At 31.6% G+C, this 22,350-nt stretch overlaps 2 protein-coding genes across 3 annotated transcripts; both read right to left on the bottom strand.

Annotated features, from left to right (window-relative positions):
• Positions 1-686: 686 nt before the first annotated feature.
• LOC107946882 (coiled-coil domain-containing protein SCD2) lies at positions 687-7,795 on the bottom strand. Of its 2 annotated transcripts, none has more exons than XM_016881376.2 (17): positions 7,291-7,795; positions 7,019-7,191; positions 5,559-5,634; positions 5,318-5,359; positions 5,187-5,249; positions 4,510-4,559; positions 4,409-4,436; positions 4,051-4,125; positions 3,865-3,975; positions 3,730-3,790; positions 3,247-3,363; positions 3,038-3,156; positions 2,693-2,762; positions 2,311-2,352; positions 2,110-2,150; positions 1,339-1,465; positions 687-1,007 (listed from the first exon to the last, which is right to left on the bottom strand). In XM_016881376.2, the coding sequence occupies exons 1-17, from the start codon at positions 7,633-7,635 to the stop codon at positions 880-882; spliced, it is 1,668 nt and encodes a 555-aa protein (XP_016736865.2). In that variant the 5' UTR covers positions 7,636-7,795; the 3' UTR covers positions 687-879. The 2 variants fall into 2 exon arrangements, with proteins under 2 accessions (XP_016736865.2, XP_040939239.1); XM_041083305.1 differs by having other exon boundaries at positions 7,019-7,187; positions 7,291-7,495.
• Positions 7,796-11,638: 3,843 nt separating this feature from the next.
• On the bottom strand, positions 11,639-16,096 carry LOC107946881 (CCA-adding enzyme). Its single transcript, XM_016881375.2, has 14 exons — positions 15,835-16,096; positions 15,648-15,729; positions 15,435-15,554; positions 15,247-15,344; positions 14,846-14,929; positions 14,523-14,656; positions 14,323-14,395; positions 14,001-14,046; positions 13,730-13,839; positions 13,531-13,638; positions 13,395-13,454; positions 13,227-13,288; positions 12,757-13,069; positions 11,639-12,373 (listed from the first exon to the last, which is right to left on the bottom strand). The coding sequence occupies exons 1-14, from the start codon at positions 15,910-15,912 to the stop codon at positions 12,176-12,178; spliced, it is 1,566 nt and encodes a 521-aa protein (XP_016736864.2). The 5' UTR covers positions 15,913-16,096; the 3' UTR covers positions 11,639-12,175.
• Positions 16,097-22,350: the final 6,254 nt, after the last annotated feature.

The raw sequence follows: 22,350 nt of genomic DNA, 5'->3' as shown, positions 1-22,350 counted from the left end.
AGTGACTTTCTTTTGTTCGGGATTTGAAGGATGGGGCTGTTAAAGCTATGGAATAGCTCCATGACACACAGAATGCTATGGGCTCGGGAAGGGATGGTTTGTCCATCACGTAATTCCGCAGCCTGTTAAAACAATGTATTTGTGAGTATGGCTAACTTCTCAAACCCACAAGAAATCTAACCACCTTGTAAGAAAACAAGTATTTAAGGTCATCAAACAATCCAACACCTATAAGTTAGGATCTAGAGAAGGACCATTTTAAATATTTTGATGCATCTTCTAATTAAAGAAATCAACATAAAATGGCTCGTGAAACTCCTGTACCTTCATTCTTTGACTTCGTGATCTGCCTCAGCTCTTTTTCATGCTATCTAGCTTCCTCAGGGAGCTGCACCAACAATGATGCCTATGTTTTTGGATTCCTGCACTAATTCTGAGATCAAGGTGGGTGATGATTCAATGGTCTCCCACGTAAATGTTATGTTTCTCAACAGGTGGCAGTGGTGCTCTGGAATTATTGCCTCTTCTAATTCCAGTAATGTAAATCCATATAGCCATTTCCTTACACTGAATAAATTTTACTTCACATTATGAAACTCATGGATAAATTTGTTTGTATTAGATGCGAACGTAGTTTTATTTCTCTTTTCACCACCTTTTTTTTTTTTTGTGGAGACATGAAACAATACCGTAAGGTTGTTCTTTAATGATCCGCTTCAAGCAAAGATCCATTACATCAGGAACTGTCTCATCAAATTACACCATGCATATGTATATATAAGGCTATGAAATTTAAGCAGGCTAAAGTAAAAAATTAATAAGAAAAATTTTGAACAATAAATATAACTTCTCAAAACAAAAAGCAATAAATAAATATCACTAAGTGTTGTCGAGATCTTTGTGATTAGACAAAGAAGCAAGAGCTGGATGGTCAATTCCTTTACGAGATGCTTCCCAAAGCTGTTGTTCTATTCCTAACTTCTGCAGCTCATATAAACCTCGATCAACTGCCACACAGCACATCATGCAAACCTTCGTTTAAAATCAGATATAACTCGGAAATCGGAATATTCCACATTCATGCTTTACGAATTATTTACTGGCACTTTTAACATTCATCAGTCACTCTCTCTCCCCCCCCCCCCTCTTTTTATGTAATGGTTTCATCATATGTATCTTTACTGCCCAAGATAGAAAGATGCTCGGATATTCATTTCAGGCTTGAAAAAGGTTCAGATATGGCTCAAAATATGTGCTCGGTTTTCACTGTTTCTGAAGTTGTCCCCAGATACAATTGCATTCATCAACAAGATCAAGCAAAGAGGATAGTCATCTTACCATCCACAGCATCATGGGAAGTAGGGGTCTGTCCAATATGGCTAATCCAAAACTCAAGTCGCTCTTCTGCAATATCATCTTCCACGCCATACACTTTGGCTCTTCTCCAGAAATACGTTAACCAAGCCTATAACAGGTACAATTTATAAGTACAAGAATTCCGACATAAAGGCAACCTTCTTCAGCAAGAGAAGCTCCAGTGCAGAGCTAATTTACCATGATGCCAAAACACTACTAAATTTACTAATAAATTCAAAAATTGACCTTAAAACCAAGCTTGCTACCTCAAGTAAATAAATTGTTTTGGCAAAAGGTGACAAGGCCATGTGCAGTTAATTGATGGGCAATTCATATTTGTTGAGAATATTACATTCCTAAACTAATCTGCAAGAACCAAACATAATTGGGTACCATAGCATAGTGTTTAATAACATATAGCGGCATATAATGACCTTCGACATTCAGCTCTTATCAAAAGAAGAAAAAAAAGTGGTTTTTCATGTTCTCTTGGAAATAGATAGGGAAGTGTGAAAAGGAGACGAGGCTATGAATTAGATCCAGAAGAACCAGAGAGGAAGGATTAAGCAAGACAGACAGATAGAGGAGGTTTAATTAAAGGAAGAAGAAAAAAGAAAAACTCAGAAATTGATTTATACGAATTAACTGTGATCTAACAGATAATAGAAAGCAAAAAGGCTAAGAAATAAATTTTGCATTGAAGTCTCACATATGACTGGCATGCAAAATATTAAAATGAAGAAAGTGACAAACCTCTTTGAAAAGAACATCTTCTCTCTCCTCTTCACTTAGTTCTGCAGTTGAAAAGAAAAAATAGATATATTTAAATAAATCAAGAAGAAAAATAACACTGAATCTTTTTAAAATAATTGAGGCCAGTGGCTTCCAAAATCAACATGAAAACTTGCTGTAAGATAGAATAGTGAATAAAGACAGATAAACAGTGTCTCTTACCAAATGCATCAATCAACTTGGGATCACCTGGTGACTTTGAATCTGAAAACCAAATAAAAATAAAAGGATAAAGATTTTGCAGATATCACCATCTAACTTATTTCTAACAGATGGAATTGTAGAAGTTGAAGAATTGGTGGCAAAGTAGTTTAACTAAAAGAAAAGATTGAGAACTGTTTCTTCAGGGGGAAAACGTGGTGAGAGCTGTCACTAGTTCTACTCCATTTTACTGAATACAACCTAAAAGATGCTAGTCTTTGCACAAAAGTAAATGAAAATTTTGGCATCCTTTAAGGAGTTAATTTGGGCAAAACACAAATAGATTAAGTACATCGAACTAAATTGATTACTCATAAAAAACTTGCAGAGAGATAAAGCAAACCTGAGACGGATTGATGAAGCAAACCAAGTCTCTTATGCCTGCCTAATGCCTGTACAACAGCATCCTCAACCTGAAAGCAGTATTGAGCGTGAAATTAAAAAAAAAAAAGGAAAAATGAAGTGGTACTCCAAAAAGTGCAGATGAAATACATAAGTAATAATAAAATAGAAATTCATATAAGTACAGAATGGAGGGAAAGAAGTATTACAGCTACTAAAATTTTTAGAAGTTAATGCGCAAGGCATAAACCATCATAGAGGTGGCACGCAAATTTATAAAAAGGGATGTAAAACATCCAGGAAATGTATACCAAATTAATATTTAATTTTGCTTAAAAAAATCAACCTTCAAAGATGCTAATTCCCTAAGGCCCATTTCAACTGAAAGCATACTCTCAATATTTCCTTCTCCAGTCAGATCATTCAGATCCCGGACAATTTTACTCCGGTCTGAATGCCCACCACCTGTAACAGTTCTAAAATTTAATAGGTCAAAATAATATATATTAAAAAGAAAGAGGGATTAAACAGGATGTAGTCAGAAAATAAACTAGCCTTTATCCCAGGCCTCCTCTTTAGCCTTTTGTCCAGCTGAGACAACAACTTCAAATGGAAGAGGAGCCAATGCCGACCAGTATTCATGCTTTGACACTGCTATATCTGCACATATGCCTGGAAAATCCAGTAGCAATTGCAGAAAAAGCAAATCCTATCAGTTTAATAAACAATAAAAAGACTATGATAACACTGACCAGCAAAAGAACAATAGCAAAGTCCATATCAACAATCTACCACAAAAGTAGAATGTAGGTTCACTACTAACACATTATCTTTGGTCCAGAAAAAGACTAACTGACCAAGTTGCACATACAACAAGATCCTTGAACTTCATGAATCTTAAGAATGTTCAAAACTTTTACACTAGGGATGCATTACATCAAAGGTGTAGGGACTAAAATCTTACTTTTATGCATATTATTTAGTGCAATTAAGATGTAAATCAGTTCCTAGCTAGAGAAGAATGTGAGAGTTGATTACCATGCTGTACAGCCAATCCCCAGTAACGAGCAAGCCAACATCTCTTTAGGACAACTTCCTCCTACAAAATAGATTTAGTATAAAATTAGAATTTAAGCATGCAGAAAAGAAGTTACTTGAACTTGATGGACAAACCATCTCTTCCTGAGTCAAAATCATTCTTTGTGTCATTGAGCGAAGGGCTTTTGTTTCAGATTCTGCTTCATGGAGCTGTTCGACAGCTTTAGCAGCCCCATCCTTCAAATTCTGAACAAAATAAAGTTACAGAATTAGTTTCAGCATCAACACACTCCTTTGCACCGGCATCATTGCACACTTTACCTCAAGTTCTGACCGAAAGGCTGCAATCTCCTCCTCTCTACCATCTTTTGTCTGTTTTGCAGCCTTAAGAGCAGCCTGCAGAGCATTTTAACATTCCTTTTAACAAAAAACAATGTTTTACAGCTTAAATAAAGTAACAAAAAACAAAAATTGGCTCTTCTGGATAAAGAGCTGGGATGAAGGAGAAGGAAGAAGAGAGGGAGAGATATAAAGGGAGACAGAAGGATATATCTGATATTGTTGTTCCAGGAAAACATCTAAAATGGGATATACATAATATTTAATTCATAAGTGGGAAGAGAAATGAAAACAAGAAAGATAAACCTGGTCCAACTAAGTTTAGACCCTACAAGTATACCTCTCTTTGACGCAAAGCTGCTTCCTTCCTGCAAAAAGTCCACACAAATTATATAGAGATTATAATAATGCAACTAGCAAATGAAAAATACTCACACTTACCTACTTAATAATTTAGCTTCCAGAGATACACCTTCTCCTAAGGAAGCAACCTATTAACATAGAACTTAACAAGTAAGCAGCTTTATAATGCAGTAACAAACGACCGGCAAATATTTAGCCAATAGCCATTTAAGACAGTGTCACAAATCACATGCTTAATTTACTTGTATCTCAACATCACAACATGTTCAAAAGTTACATACGTTTAACAAGAGGACCTGAGTATGCTTCTTCACGAAAGTGCCTATTGAAGGGATTTATCTCAGTGTCACCTCATACACAACCCAGTACGGTTCAAATATCATGAACCAAGAATGTAAACAGATAACTTGAAAATTTGGAGATATCAAGTTGTATTAAGTGTAATATGATCTATGTGACTAATTTCACCTGATACATACTGCTAAGCTAAACCCTTCAACAAATATGCAGCTATAGAAGCTACAGGATACGTGATAATTTAAGGAAAGACAGCTAAAGCATAACCCAAATGTATTTATGAACGTTGCATCATGTCTAAATCACGAAATTGTCCCAAACCAACAACTGTGCTTCATATAGTAGAAGTATTTGATGAAACAACTCAGATGATGCTACATAATTTGATAGGATAAGCCATCCATGCTGTACCAAACAGGGGAAGAAGATCTTGCAGCCAAAGAAGAAGAAAAACGGACCTGCTTCTCTAGCTCCCTAGCTCTTGATTCGGCTTCTTCACGTCTTTCTTCAGCAGAACGAAGCTGTATAACATACGCAGGCATAAATGCTACATGTCACAGATAACACAACAGTAATGATAAAGGCTCACCTTGTCAAGTAGATTCTCATTCTCTTCTTGTAGCATATCAAGCTGCAACATAGCATGCATTAGCTTCAAACTAACTGCTTCAAGAATAAGATTTTAAATTCAACTGCATATATTCAAAATGATGCACCCTCAGAGGCATGATTATGTTTCAAATTATGCAGCTTACTGTATAAGATCAATATATTCAAGAGCTGTATGAGTCAGATGTCAATATAGAACTAGATAAATTCCAGTGACATACTTCATCACGAAGTGCAGAAGTTTCACGCTGATCTCCAATGTCGTTTACTTTGAGCTGTCCTACATCAGCTGTAAACCTGCAGTACTTTCAGGTAATACAATTCTACTGCTCAAAATCTATTGTCTTACAAATGGTTGAACATTTTCACTTTCTCATTACACAACAAAAATTATTTTAAAAAACGGGCAAGTAAACCTAACAATACTCCACGCACAATGAGAAAGGACAGAAGCACATGGATGATTATGTATACAGAGAATGAAGGCACAAGGAAGAAATTGTCATTTGGCAATTCATGAAAACTTGAGTATGAAGAAAACAGTACTTTGAATTGGTTTCATAAAATAGGGGTAATGAAGAAATTAGGCACAACAAATAAGGATAAACTACTTGATTGGGTAATCTACTAAGGGAGAAATGAAAAATTATATAGCAAAAACTGCATTTGAGTTGAGGCTTAAGCATACTTTCCAAATAAACCATAAACAAAAAATTATGGCATGACACCCTAAGATCTAGGGCTGGCTCTAGTACGACTTTCGAGGGTTTGGATCACAGTATTTTTTAAACCAACTATACCATAAAAAAAGCTATGATTTGATACGGATTACTTTTAATAAATAAAGATCATGTTTGCAAATCAGATATTAAGTATAGACACCAAGTGATCAAACTAAGAACAAATTTATACGATATAGTAAGGCATAAAAGAAGAGCATTACATTATTAATCAAGTATTAACATGAAGAATTCTTAATCAAGTATTAACATGAAGAATTCTTTGAAAATCTATACAACATGGTTTAGTCTAGGTATTCAGTGAGCATTATCATCCCAAATACTTTTAATGGGATAAAAATAAATGTGTAATGTATGGTAGAAGATATATTAGTGTAGCAGTTGCATTGTCCAAAGATACAATAACTTAAGTGCGTATAGAGAGGAACATGATTCCAACAACAAAATAATTGGTGCAAATGTGAATAAATAAACTGCAATTGCAAGAGGCTGCTTTGACCTGATATGTTTTTGCCAACTATACTAATACATTAAACAGTTGGTTCAGTTGGTCTTTTTGTTACCTCACAATCTAAAAATTGGTTGCCATCTTACTAACTAGTTATTATCTTTAGTCTTAAATATAAATTTAAAATTTCCTTCTATTAGAAGACTAATTTGAATTGTTTTTTTCTCTCCTCACTTCTTCAGATGCCACCACGTTAAACTCACCATTCTCCTATCTTCTCTTACAAATGAAACAGATAATGTAGCATACCGTTTATGAAATCAGCTAAAAGCAGATGGAAAATAACATTTTAATTAAAATAATAATAATAATAACTATAAATAGGCTTACTTAAATACATTAATATTTACATGAACTACAATATTAACCTTTTATATTAAGCAACTGTAAATTCAAAATATATTCCTAACCAATAAAATTCATGAACGCTAACCTTTTGTCTCTACTTCGATTAGGAGGATCAATCGGAGGTATAGAAACTGGCGTGCGAACTGAAGTTCTATTCGGCGGTATCAAATTTGGCGTGGTTGACCGCATCGCCATTGCTGGCCTCCCTGCGAACGTGGAACGCACGGAAGACGCATGCTCTACAAAATTCCGACCTAACTAATCAAAATTACCAAAAACGCCTTATCAGATAAAAAATTCAGATACATAAAAAGAGAGAAAAAGCCTCCCTAATTCACTTCAATTCAAAGCTACTACCGCAGGGGACGGAGATCTATTAGGCCGGGTGAGAGAGATCGCTGGAGAAGTACTGCGGTTTAATCCATTATTGGAGAAGGTAGGAGGTATAGGAGGACCACCGAACCTGAACCCTAGATCATCGTCTTCCTCATCGTCGTCGGGGGTCTGCGAAGCCATGACTTGAGCGAGTCGTTGAGCAGCAGCTTTGGCGGCAACATTTTGTGTGCGTTTGATGGTAGAAAGACCACCGGCAGCACCGGGCTGTAACCGAGAAAGAGGATGCGCCGGAGACGACGAGCCGGAGCTGCTGGATCCACTCCACTGCCGGCCGTATACCGGACTTTCTGTCCTCCGACGATCCATCACTTTACTTATATTTAGTGTTTATTTATTTATTTTCTTCTTTAAAGCGGGAGCTAGATTTTGGGGGGAGAATCGGGTGGGATTTAGTCGATACAGAGAGAGAGGGGAAGGGGGTTGAAATGTGTTGAAATTATAATGATTGAGTAAGACGACTCGTTTTGGGAGGGGTTTTTTACTGAAATAATTTAAAAAAAAAATATTTATCAAAATAAGTTGTAAGTCCGATTATTTATTAAAATGGGTTATTTTTTTAATTTGTGCTTATCTGACAGACGTAAATTAATTTTTTATATTAAATTTTTTTGTTTTTTAAATAAAATATTATTTTTTTATTTTTATTAAAAATATTTAAATATATAAAGGTAAAAATACGGTCTAATAGGTTAAAATACGGGTAAAAACGGGTCACGCCTGTCGGATAGGCATGAATGGGCTGCCCGCACAGTCCCCCTCCTACAGCAATAGACTGCCCACCCTGTTGCTCCTTCTGCCCGCACAATAACTCTCTTGCAGCCTTTGTTATTGCATGAATGTAATTTTTTTGTTATTAATTATTAATTATAAAACATTTATGTTTATAGTTTATAGTTTTGGATTAATATTTTGTATGAATGTAATTTTTTTATAATTATTTTAAAATTAATTTGTTAGTAATTTAGGATTATGTTAAAATTTTTCGTGTTTGTAATTATTTTAAAATTAAGTTATTAGTAATTTAGGATTAAGTTATAAATTGTTGTGTTTAGTTTAGTATTTGGTGAGTTTAACATATAACTTTATAAAAAAATTAAAAATCATTTCATTTTGAAAATGAATTTGGACAAATGATGTTTAAGCTTATTTAAATTTTTTAAGTTACTGTTAAGTATTGGCATGTTAATAGTTGCTGTTAACTCATTTAATTTTTTTTATATCAACTAGGATATCAACATTAAGTTATATAAATTATTTAACACCCACAAATATCAATGTTTTTAGTGTTCTGTATTTTAAGCAACAGATGTTCCTGTGGGATCCACCATTTGCGCCTCTGAGATAGGCACGATTAGTCGCTTCTCTGAGAAAGGCTCAACTAGTCGCGCCTCAAAGATAGGAGCAATCTGTATTCGTATCTATACACAAGTTATACTAATCTGAAAATAAAAAATAATATCTTATTTAAAATATATATATATATTTTTTAATATAAAAAAGTCGCGCATGTCAAATAGACGTGAATGAAAAAAAATAATCTATTTTAATAAATAATCCAACTCTTTAATATATAATTTTTTTTTTAACTTATATCAGTAGAAAAACCCGGGTTTCGTCATAATAAGGTTTCGCGGGAGAGAATTGAAGGGAGAAAAAAGCGGGAGGGACCCAGTCCCAGTGACAACATGCTAAACTGAGTTGGCACGTGGGATCCTACGATATTGAAGGATCCTGGACAGGTTACTGCATTTTCTTTTCTTTTTCGAAGAAAGGTTAATGACCTTTTCGGCTGCACGGTAAGGTTGAAAATTAAACCCCATCATTTTGTCCCACTCTAAGGAACCTTCGTTACATGCCATGTTGCTTCTTTCTCCATATTTTAATATTTTGATTACTAGAATGTTTTTCCTGCTTTAGCTGGGTTTTAATTTTTAAATTATCATTATATTAAAATTGTAATATATTTATTACTATAATTAATATAAATTAAATCTTAAACTTTAGTAAAGTAAAGGAACATTACTAAAATTTTTAGGACCTTTTTTATATAAAAATAATTAAATTATAAATATTGGAGTATTAAATTATGTAGAAAAATAAAGTATACAAATTTAAATTTAAATTCAAACATATTATAAAAATAAATATTTTTATATAATCTAAATAAAATAAAGAGAACAATTATATATATAAATGTAAAAGGAAGGTCCAGCCTTCTTTTTATATACCGTAGTGTAGATAGGTAGATAAATGATAAGAAAATCTGAAAAAAAAAATAATCAATATGACCTTTTTATTAATTTTAATGTTCCAAATATTACGATATTGAAATAGTTTAGGTAATTATCTAATATTTTAGATAATTATACAAAATATTACGAAATTTGTAATAATTTATATAATTGAGTAATGCTTTGTGTAATTGGATAATATTTTATAATATTTTGTGTAATTAAAATCGAATAAAAAACTTGATTCGGAAAAACTTCTCTAGATGATTGCCAATATTGATTCATTTATCTTAAATTTATTTAGGTTATACTCATTTCAAGAAAAAAATTATATAACTATATATAAAAGGGAGGTTGAAATAATCTTATTTATTGACAGTGTTAAGTCCTTTTATTTTATTTTTATATGAAAATGGTCCCTTTATGCCTACAATTAAACTTTAATCTTTATATTTGAATTTATACAATTTCGTCCCTACTTTTTTTACATTGTTTCCTTCTACTTACACGTCACACACCAACCATGCTGTCTTTCTCTTCTTCTTCTTCCTTTTTTTTTCTTTTCATTTTACCAAAATGATTAAATTTTAGTTTCTATACTTTATTTTTAACATAAATTGGTGCTTATATTTGTATAATATTATTAATTAATCTAAATAATTAATATTGTTAATTTTTTGATTAAAATATTATGTTGTTATACATAATTTAAATACCCCAAAAGACACATGTTTTTTTTTTCTTCTAGGTTTGCTATGTCTTACCCCTTTTTTGGTAATTTTGGAAAAATTGAATAAATTTTAATTTTGGCATCTCTATTATGCTTTAATTTGATTTTTAACCGCTACACCTTAATTTTTAATGTAAAATGATTCATGCATTTTTATATTATTAATTAGTCCAAATAGTTTATATCATTAATTTACAATTAAAATGTTACAAGATTATATATTGAATGCCCTAAGTATCTTATAGATGGATTTTCTATTTTTTGAGGTTTGCTTTGTTGCATTTTTTTTTGTTGACATTATCAAACTTTAGTTTTAACCTTATACTATGTTAAAACTTGAGATTTAATCTATATATTTTATTTTTTGACATAATTTAATCTTTCTATTTTTATAATATCATCAATTACTCTAAATATTTGATATTGTTAACCATTGCAATAAAATTGTTGACGTCAAATTTTCTTATGAAAAATATTCCAACAAAAAAAGACATACTGATAAATTTAACCTTCAACATTTATATTTTTTGTTAATTTGACCATTATTCTTTTTTTTAGCTAAATTTACTCATTAATATTTCAAAAAATAGTTAAATCACTTTTTTAACGCAAAATTACAACATTAATCTTTTAATGATGTTGGAGTGACAGTCCATATGTGTTTCATGCTGATATGATACTACTTTTTTGTATGTTACACCGATAATAATAATTATAAAAATATTCAAAAATAAAAATAAAATCTTTAAAATAATAAAATTATTAAAAATAATAAAATTACACATGAATTGCTATGCAAGCTATCATGTTTAAAATTTTAACATTTTTAGTCAATATTTTTGTTAAAAAATAACAATTCAACTCATTTTAAAAGGTTGATTATCCACTTAACTCTTTTTAAAAGTTTAAAGGTCAAATTTAACTCAAAAAAAGAATAAAGGTCAAATTAACAAAAAAACGTAAACATTAAGGACCAAATTTACATTATACCAAAAAATATTTATCATGACAAGTCCGAATAAATATTTTTAAGAGACAAATCGATATAAACATATTCAATGTTATTTTTATTAATACATTATTGCTAAGTGATTTTTTTAATTTTAAAATATCATCAGTGAATTTAATAAAAAAAACTTTAAAAAGTAAAGGGTCAAAAATTTTGAAACTAAAACTAGAATATATTTTAAAATTTAAATTTATATTCTATAATTTAACTCAAATAAATAATAAACCCAAAGAGTGAAATAAAAGAACTAGGGAAAAAAAGAGTGGCACTAAAATCATTTCAGGTATAACAGTGAAATTGGTAAAAAACGAAAGAGAGAGAGAGAGAGACACAGGTAAATAAAAAAAGCGTGAAGGCAATGGAATTTCGTTCTTTAAACGCAGTAGACATTTTCATAATCTTCCCGGATTAACTTTCCATTTTCTCAGGGGATTCACCTCATTGACATAACTAATATAGGGTTAATGCCCACAAAATTAGCAACAAGGAGTGGAGGCCGAACCAATGATTAAAAAGACGGATAGAATAAAGTCTAGGATCTCACATTTCCCGCTTATTACAATGTAGTCCGGCGTAACTGACAGGTGAATGCTGAAACTTATGTCCTCCAGAAAGCCTTTTTGATCATTCGTGAACCAAACTAACCCAGCATTACTGCACCCTTGAACTTCCCCCCTGCATATCAGGAATGGCCAATACGGACATGCAAGGCTTCCCCCCATGGCGATAAAACAATTAGCTTTTCAATTAAATTTATTCCATGTGCTTGTGCAGGGCATACACAAGAAACAAATGAGCTTTAGCATATGTTACCGTACAACAATTTGACATTTCCATTTCTATTGCATACAACTACTTCAGATGCAGCATCTTAGCTTAGGTTCGATCAAGAGGGTATACCGTATCAAAAACAACCCTAGCAAATGTATGTCGAGTTTCCCTAAGGCTTCCTAATGCTAACAACTCATAGTCAATCCGGCTACCTTGCTTTGCTACAAATCCCTTCTCCGCACCCATTGTCACACACTCAAAGACCTTGCAAACATTCAAATACAATGCCAATGGTATAAATACCTGCACAAGAATGATTGGAGGAAATTTTCAGCTATGCCTTTTAGTGTAAAACAGAAAAGAGAGGCGGATTATGACTACTAGTGTGACAATTATTCATTATTCATAGATATGTTGCTCACTTCCAAGTTTCACTCCTTACACCTCTGAACAACTGTCAGTTGCACGGGGCCAACTATGTAAAAATGGAACACCCACTAGTTCCAGATTTCAACCTCAAGAATAACTTTAAATTGGTGAAGGGGAAAATATACATTGCTTACTACATCTAACGGGACAAAATAAGGTGTTCGCTTGGGTTCCGTTTGATGTCTAATTGGCTTTATCCTAGTGTGTTATACATAAAACCCAAAAAAGAGAGGGAAAAAACGAAGAAAAATACTCACCAGGTCTGAAAATGGGGCTTGAGGATATGCTGACATTGCCTGAGAGACAAAATGTTCATCCGTCATCTCACTCAAAGTGCTTTTAACAGATGCAGCAAGATCCATAACCTCATTTACTAATGTCAGATTCTCTAGATTCTGTGGTTCAGATAGCTCATGAAAGCTACCATCATGTGATTTGTTGATGTTCTTGGCAATATTTATCGCTTCCGGTATATCTCCACCATTGTGGACAGCAAGGCTAAATGCAGCAACAACCAAAGGATCTCTAGGTTTGTTTGAAAGTGCTTTATGGAATGCTAGAATTCCAACCCTGTTACCAATAGAGTGGCTTCAATAAAGTACACCGAAAGAAGAACACCTAGTTTGCACAATTTGTCTAATTGAACATCACCAATATTTGACAATATTGACACTCCATTATATTGATGAAAGGGATCCTCGGATTTTCTTGTCATTAACAATCTTACCATAAACTACTGTAGCATGGTCTGTTAGGTGCCAGAAGTCTATCCAATTTTGAAAACAATGACTGCAAATAAAACATCAGAAAATTAACGGGCTCCAAGCTAATGCTATCATATAGATGCAAGTAATCTTGTAATCCCCAAGCCAATAAGATACAGAACAAAAATTACCAAGAGCATATTAGATCTCTTATCACGCCTCCGGAAACCAGTGCGAACAAAATAGGCAGCCTGTAAGATGAATTTGCATCAACCTTAGTATCAAACTGACAAGCATGAAAGGGAAATTTAACTCCCAGTTCTGTACCTGAATTGGCAAAAGTAGTTCTAGGAGCCCAAATTTCCACAATAATCTTAAAGATGCTTCTGCAGAACCATATGCCATCATGTAGTTCATTTCCATCAGAAGCCTTGACTAAACATTGCCATTATTGAACAAAATCAATCAGCACCATTTTCACATAACCTAAATGCTGGGAAAACTCAGAAAGGAACTTCCTGTATACCTTATCCAGTCTCAGTATCAAACAAGATAGATTTTTGACAAAATGAGCTGTTTCCCTAGAAAAACTGAAGCCTAACCGGGCAGCAATTCTTATCGCACGTAGTATTCGAGCTGCAAAGAATACGGAGTATGGAGCAATTTTCTCAGTACATGCAAAAGCTAGGTTATTAAAATGTGTGTAATTCTAGGTAGATACATCAGAATATAACATGGTAGTTGCCATTTTATAAGGTGCAAATTAACCGAGTTGGAACTCCAAATAATAAACTCACCACCATCCTCTTGAAAAGAGGTACTTGCGGGAATCACAGTTCGTACCTACAAAATCAGAAGATAAAGGACAATGCACATCATTTCTAATTTCTAAAGCAGCAAAAGGAACAACCATCTATGTTTACTCGAACTTGGGTGGGAGTGGGATATTGGTATACATCCAAACCGGTATATTCATTTCTTTCTAGGTTTTTCCATATTTGCATGGTCCTATGAGGGTCATATCCCCGTACCTATGTCCTTATATGCATTGAACACAGGTATTTAAGTAAAAGGAAGAGGTGAGCAACACAGAGCCAACCATAACACCGTGATACATACTTTAGCTTTTTTAATATCTTCAATTCCTCCCATGTAGTCATAAATTATCCTAGCAAATGGGTCAAACATTAACCTGTAGAAACAGATGGGTGTCTTAAATCAATATTAAAGCCATAGGGCATGCTACTATGAACACTAGAAAATTAATTGGAACAAGTTGTAGACAAAAATCATAAGTTCATAATGTCATAAATTTTAACCCATTAATTGTGAAGTCTCGCTGTAAACAATTTCTCCAACGAACAAAATCCTTCTTGTCAGAGCCAGCAGGCTTTTCAATTTCATAGGTTAGGCCCCTACCAAAATTCCGTGCAGATGTGCTAAAACTTGAAACCTAAATTGCACGAGGAATTCAAAATAAAAATAAAGCATTAGAAAAAGAAAGGGAAAAAGAATTGAAATAGCTAACCTTGATTAACAATCATCACCAAGAGAAAATTAACAAGCATAAAACTAGAAAAAGAAAATTTGAGTTGCAGGCTACAGAGTTCAAAAAGTCAAAGATCAAAAAGAAAGAACAGACCTCCACGATTGTATCATCCATGTGCACATGGCATATAGGAAACCGCCTTCCAATTATTTCACACCGTGAAAATGCCTTCACCACCTGAAAATTAGGAACAATAAATTTTAGAATGTCTGAAAGCGAAGGAAATGGGAAACCTCTGCACAGCATAAGGCATGACACTAACAATAGAGATTAAAGGAATTCTGTTTTAGAGGTATCAAGCAGACATCATACCATGCTTGAGCTAAGATATGTATTAAATGTTAATTCATATCTGATGCTAAATTATAGCTAATGGCATGTTGATTCTCCAAGAATATGCACTATATAATAGGCAAGTATTCAAGTAAGATCAAAATAACCATAAAATAACAACCAAAACAAGATTAAGAACAAAGGCTATCAATAACAGCAACCTCTCTGAGTTCTGCTGTAGTAATAATATCGAAGTCCTTAGGCGTTCGCTTCAAAATAAGATCCCGAACACAACCTCCTACAAGGTAAACCTCATATCCTACAAGCACAAGAGAAAAAGGCTTAGAAAACCAGTTTCACACCCTCAAATAATGCAATAGAAATACACATATACTACAGATACAGATACCTTTTGTTTTGAGCCCATTAAGAACTTTCCTTGTTGGCTTGGAAATATTTGAAGTGCTAATTCCAAGATCCTGAGAATTAAGCTTCTTCCACTGTGACAATTTGCTTCCTTCTCCATTCACTTCAACACCCACAGTTTCGTACTCTTTCTTAATGACATAACAAAAAGGGGAAATATTAAAATTCAATAAAATTAAGAAACCCTTTGGCATACCATTTTTTGCAGGAGAAAAGTGAGCGCCTTGAATTACTGATTCATCAAGCGTCTCGATTGCAGCGACGGAACTGAATCGAATCTAAAAAAGAAACAATTCAAAATTGAGAAATAAAAAAGAATGAACTCAAACCCATGTAAGAAAAACATATAAGTGAAAGATTAAAAAAAAGAGGACCGGAATTACTTTGCGAAAGCAGTAAAATAGAGGAGGACGAAGTGAGAAATGAGGCTTGCAGGCGAAGCATAGCCCTGAAACCGCCATGGATAGGTTACCATGTCATGATGATGAGGATGAGGTTAGGCCTTAAACCCTACCCAATGGTTCACTACAACTGATAGGGGTTTAAAAAGTTGAAACAGTTCAAAAGTAAATTGTTTGTCAGTGAATTCAAGCCTCTAAAATTAAGCATGCAACTAAAAAAAAATCATAGCAGTTAATCACTACTCAAGCAAGATGTATCAATTAAGGGTAGAGATGAATAAGATTTGATTCGATTCAAAAATATTTGATAAAAATTTTAAATTTTGAATAAATAGTTTGAGTTATTTAAGTTAATTACACAATTTAAATTATCCGAAAGTTTTACATGTATACCATTAAATTATCGACTCGACTTAACTTCAAACTTTTTGACTCAATTCTAATTTATTTGAAAAAAATTCAAATTAAGTTCAATTGTTAAAATAAAATTCGTCAACTTGAATAACTCAAAATTTTTCATTCGATTTAACTCGATTCAATCGAATACTCAACCTTAACACATGTACTGATTATAAGCACATAAAATAAAAATAAATTAAGAAGACAGCGTTACACCACTGAACAAAATAAAAAGAAGAAACAAACGATTTTTTTTTTTTAGGGTTTTCTTTAACTGTTAATTTTACAGTGTTGAGCTATTACCATTGAAGGAAATGGGATAAAATGGGGAGGTTGGGCTTAAAACGAAGCCATTTCTTAATTTGATGGATCCAAATCCTTCGTCGTTTCAAGCCTACAATCTGTTTGTATAAGCCCAACAAGGCAGCAGAAACTTATAAGACTGGACCACTCACTGTGAGGAGTCCACAACAAATCAAAAAACCACTTTTCTTTTTGGTCCAAATATGTGAAAATTATAGAAGCTGTAACTTGTTGAAGCTGCCAATTGCCACCCCGGAAATACATTATACAACTTGGTACTAGTAATTGTCGGTTGAGTGAATTTAAATTAGGTTTCTTTAAATGTAAAAAGTTTTATGAAAATTTATTTTTTACAAAAGAGTTTATTTATATATAATTTTATTTTTTTATAAAAATTAATTTAAATCAAGATTAATATTATTATATTTATAATAAATTTTCTATTTATTTTTAAAAATATTTAAATTACTATAGTTTTCAATATTATTAAACATATATAATTAATTATTTATATTTAATCTTATAATAAATTATTAATATAATAAATATAGTTTATTATTTTAATAAATTATTTAATATTTCAGGTTTATTTTAATAATAAATTTTAAAAATAATAATTTTAAATAATATTATTCACATATTATTGAAAATATTTAATATTAATATTTTAATAATAAATATTTATTACAATTATAAATATATTAATAATAAATATTTTGTAGTGTATAGGTTAAAATATGTCATAAGTCTATGTACAGTTTATAAATTTTTAATTTAGTCTTTGTACTTTTATTTTCAAGAATTTAGTCCTTTTACTTTTCAAATTTAAAAATCAAGTTCACATCGTTAATTTTTTTTTCAATTTTTTTGGTGTCACATTTTTAAATAAAAAATACTCACTTGGTAGTCATGTAATTAAAAAATAACATTGTAATGAATCTGAATTTAATATAATATTTTTAATATATGCAAAAACAATGTAAAATATAAAATTATAGATAAAAATAAATTCAATTAAACAATGAAAAATAAGAAAATCTCAAATGTATGTTTGTTTAATTGAAAACAAATTTTATGAAATATTTTAAAGAAATCTACCAAATAATAGAAAACATTTTACACAGATTCATCCAAACATTAGAAAATATTAGCTTTTCCAAAAATAATTTTCTAGAAGTGTAACAGCCTAATTTTCAGTGGTATCGGGAATAGAGATTTGAGATCACTAAATCCGACGGGTGAGTTGAAAATTTAATAAATTAATACCTATGAGTCAAATGTGAATATAAAAGCATTTTTGAATTAGTGAATTTGGTGATTTAAAAGAATTAATTAGGTAAATTGGGTTGAGAATGAGGTATCAAGACCTCAACTTCATAAATCGAGCCATAAATATTTTTAGAAATATTTATGGAGCGTTGGTGAGGTAGTAATAAAATTTAGTCAGAAAATTTTGACGTTTGGGTGGTTAATTAAATAAAAAGGACTAAATTGAAAATAGTGTAAAAGTTACTAAAAGGATTAAATAGCTTAATTGTCAAATGAGGAAGGACCTAAAGTGAAAATAAGCCCAAAGGAGATATTTTGGGCGGCAATAGCGGAGAAAAATCAGGAAATGGGTGAAATAAGGGTAAAATTGGAAAATTGACAAAATTGGCTAAATAAAAATGGGACTAAATTGGAATATCTAGAATTCTCTTCATTTCTCTTCATATTCATCAGCTGAAAAACAGCCATGGAGGAGAGTTCAAGCTGGTTTTCATACTCTAGCTTCATGTAAGTTTAATTCTTGCTTTCTCCTCGAAATTTTTATGTTTTTGGACTTTTACAATTGGGTCCAACTTACTATTTCATTAGTTTTTGATTCCATGTCTAATTTTTGAAGTTTTTATGGATGAGTGCTGGAAGTATATGATGATTTGGCATGGAATTAGAGCTTTAAATTGTTTATATTCTGATTTTATTGAGAGAATTGAATAGAAAGTGAATGTTTGGGACTTAATTGTAAAAGAGTTTGAAGTTAGAGTTTTATGTGGAAATTATGAATTTCAATAGTTATGAAATAACTTATAATGTCTAGAAAAAGTATTAATTGATAAAATTATATTAATTGAGGGGTTAATTGAGCAAGGACTGAATTGTATGAATTGTGAAATTTGGGGTAAAATGGAAATCAACATTTTGCACTAAAACTGTTTTGGGCAGCAGCAGTAGTTTAACTTTGAAAAATCACCAAAAATTTTAGAAATCAAATTAGAGGATGAATAAAATATGAAATTAAAGCTTATTGAGTCTAGTTTCTTATAAAATAAATTATGTAAGCAATGGAATTTTAAATCATGAAATACAATAACTTTTGCGAGACAAGGTCGCAATGATTTCGGGTTCCCCTGTTTTGAATTTGGAAAATCATCAAAAATTGGATAAAAATAATTAGAGGCTTAAATTTATATATTTAGAATCCTGAATGAGTCTATTTTCAAGAGAAACAAACGAGGACATCATTCGAATCTTGTACGAGAAGATAATTAATTTTTAGTGAAGAATGGTCGGAACTGTCAGACAGCAGAACAGGGGAGACTTCAATGAATAATCTGTATTAATTGGCCCAACCAAAAATTATGAAATTTTTATGGTAAGAATAAATATGAGTCTAGTTTCTGGGAAAATTTATGGATCTTAATTTGGAGTTCTGTAGCTCAAGATAAAAATAATTTAGTGACTATGACACAGATGGACAGCTTGAATATTCACATAAGTAGATAGTGAAAATTATGGATAATGTTACTTACAAGTGTGTTGTTTATACTAAGGATGTGGATGGAGAGGAGGAGGAGGAAAATATACAAAAATATATGAATGACTCGTGTATAAATTGATTACATGCCCGATTATAATCGATAAGTGTTGGATTAGAAATGATATAATGTTTTATTTAGTATATTTATTATGAAATTATGATTATCGTTATAATACAAAAATTGAACTTGTGAGTTTATATGGCTAGATTTTAGTGATTATTTGTTAATTTTATGAATTTCATGATGTGTTATTTCATATGTATTGATGATAAAATCGTGAATAATGTAAAAGCATGAAAATTGAATAAATGATCAAATTGAGCATTTCAGTTCAGTGACAAGATGAATTGAAGGAAAAGACCATGGTTGGACCATGGCAACAAGTGATAAGTGATAGCTTCGGCTACACTTATTTGATCAAGGAAAAGTGAAAGTGATAAGTGATAGCTTCGGCTACACTTATCTGATCAATGACAAATGATAAGTGAAAAGTGATAGCTTTAGCTACCTGATCAGTGAAAAGTGGTAGCTTCTGCTACCTGATCAGTGAAAAGTGGTAGTTCCGGCTACCTGATCAGTGAAAAGTGGTAGCTCCGGCTACCTGATCAGTGAAAAATGATAGTTCCGGCTACCTGATCAGTGAATAGTGGTAGCTTCGGCTACAAGTGACAAGTGACAAGTGATTTTCGTATAAGACCATATCTGGGATATGGCATTGGTGTGATATATGCTACTGTATAAAACCATATCTGGGATATGGCATCAGTGAGATATGTGATTCGTGTAAGACCATAGTTGGGCTATGGCATCATTATGTGAAGATGTGTAAGACCATAGTTGAACTATGACATCGAGAAAACGAAGTACTCAATTTCGTAAGACGTTCACTAATTTGACAAAGTTTGGTAAGTGTTACATGGAATTATGTGATACAAGGAAGGACGAGTTGATAAGATACGAGTATAGAACTTGGTTGATAAATGAATTCATTTGTGATTATATAATTGTTCATCTTGAATGTACTGTCCATATGTATTGATAATTCAAATGTTTTAATGAATAAAATTCCGATATGGAATAAATTGAACACGAGACAAATAATTATGAAATTGAACTCGGAATTCATGAAAATGACGGTTATTGATATATGGAGACATGAGACATTGATATATGAATATGGAAAATGTTTGATAAATGTGTTTATTCATAATTATAAAATTATATACCTCATGTGTACTATTTGCATACAGATGATATTTCAAATACTTTGGTTATTTAAGCTTAAATATGAAATAGTCTGAAATCAAGGTAAGTTGTTATGAAAATATATTTAGATTACAGAGATATGGCTGATATATGTTGTATGATTACATAACGTGAAATTGTGTATATATATGAGAAATTGAATGAGAATTAAGCCCATACACGTTTCTTGTTATTTATATGAAGTGTACGACTGATAAGGGTGATGAAGTCATAAACAGAGAGTTACATGGGTTGAAAACACGAGCGTGTGACTCTTCAAAGTGTGAAAATTTTCTAAGTGTTGCAAAAGTTTCATATGTTTACGGTTTGGTCCTGAACCACCCTGAATGTATGTTTTGGGCCCCGTAGGCCCATATAAGGGACGTTAAACATATGTATGAAAGTTTTTAATTTAGAAAAAAATTTATGGCTGATTTTTTTACATGATTGATCATATTAAGTTTGGTAATGCCTCGTACCCTATTCTAGGCTCGGAATACGGGTAGGGGGTGTTACAAGAAGTCATTTTCAGTGAAACAAACGTAGCCTAAGTAAATAAACTTCTCTTATTTTATTATATAATTAGTTAGGGTTTCAATTGTAGGGTATATTTAAAATTTTTTATATATATATATATAAAAACTTTCATGAATTCTATTACTTAACATGAGAAAAAGAAAATAAGGTTGTTGGATTCATGTAGAATCAAATTTAAAAGATGTAAATCTCAATATTTTAATGTTTGTTCATTCTCATGCATCTATCAAATGGGTTCAGCCTTGTGATGTTTAGGGATTATCAATGTCAATCGTTCATTTACGTAAAATTAGATTACAAAGGATCGGGTTAATGCAATACAACTTCTTTTGTTTAAGGAGATCGGGTCATGCCAATTTTGAAATGTTCTAAACATCTTCATTTTTATGAAAATAATTGAGACTTTTTTGTATGACTACTTATAATATATTTGTATATACACATTTGATTAGCATGTTTTAAGTAGAATATAATAAAGACTGTATTTTTCTTTCTTCATATATGAAATCAATATTTCAAGTTCATTTTTATTAGTAAACTTAAGCGAGTCGATATATAACTAAATTTTTGAGGAAAATTAAATTACAATAAAGCTATTCATGCATAATTAAATAAAGATAATAAGAAATTTTATCATTGACTAGGTCGAACCCCATACTAAATATGGATCTATAATTTTGATTAAGCCCCCAAACTGAAATGTTGATTTTCAAGTTCTGACCACCCATTTTTTTTCCTTTCATAACATTAATTCTGATTTTTGAAGTCCACTGATATTCATAACACTGTTAGAAATTGGGATAATAACTCATAACATGTTTATTTGTGTAGTAGTACATCCAAAATTTCAATTTATTGCACTTCGTCCAACGGCGCATTAGCAAACATGTTTAATTTATTGAATAAACATATAATTCGTGCCAATCATTTCAGCTTTGAGAGTATTTAAGAAACCTTTCTTTTGAAACTATGATATTTGTGTTTAATTCTTAATTTCAAGTAGGACAAATATTAAATATATAACATATAATATAAAATATAAAATATTTATTTGTATTTCAACCAAATTGAGTTTAGATTTGGAGAATCTTACGTATCATTTTTAAATTTCACTTCCGCTTTTTTTTTTTTAATTCATATTTTGAACTTTATATTTTTTATTCGAGTTTTTTAAAATTTTAGACAGACTTTAAACTTGGGTAAGTAATTTAAC

This window comes from Gossypium hirsutum, chromosome A12 (genome assembly GCF_007990345.1).
Source record: "Gossypium hirsutum isolate 1008001.06 chromosome A12, Gossypium_hirsutum_v2.1, whole genome shotgun sequence".
NCBI classification, from domain to species: domain Eukaryota; kingdom Viridiplantae; phylum Streptophyta; class Magnoliopsida; order Malvales; family Malvaceae; genus Gossypium; species Gossypium hirsutum.
Note: the sequence above shows the minus strand (reverse complement) of the source record. Positions and strands in the feature narration are given on the sequence as shown.

Bases quoted from the DNA above. Each gene is read 5' to 3' on its own strand.
- LOC107946881 (XM_016881375.2), bottom strand. From the start codon at position 15,912: ATGGCGGTTTCAGGGCTATGCTTCGCCTGCAAGCCTCATTTCTCACTT. The intron at 14,657-14,845 runs GTCTGTTCTTTC...CGTGCAATTTAG, and splicing joins TGGATGATACAATCGTGGAG to GTTTCAAGTTTTAGCACATC. The intron at 12,374-12,756 runs GTGAGTATTTTT...ATTCTTGTGCAG, and splicing joins AAGCCCCATTTTCAGACCTG to GTATTTATACCATTGGCATT.
- LOC107946882 (XM_016881376.2), bottom strand. From the start codon at position 7,635: ATGGATCGTCGGAGGACAGAAAGTCCGGTATACGGCCGGCAGTGGAGT. The intron at 2,151-2,310 runs GTAAGAGACACT...TTTCAACTGCAG, and splicing joins CAAGTTGATTGATGCATTTG to AACTAAGTGAAGAGGAGAGA. The intron at 1,466-2,109 runs GTTTGTCACTTT...TACCTGTTATAG, and splicing joins AAGATGTTCTTTTCAAAGAG to GCTTGGTTAACGTATTTCTG.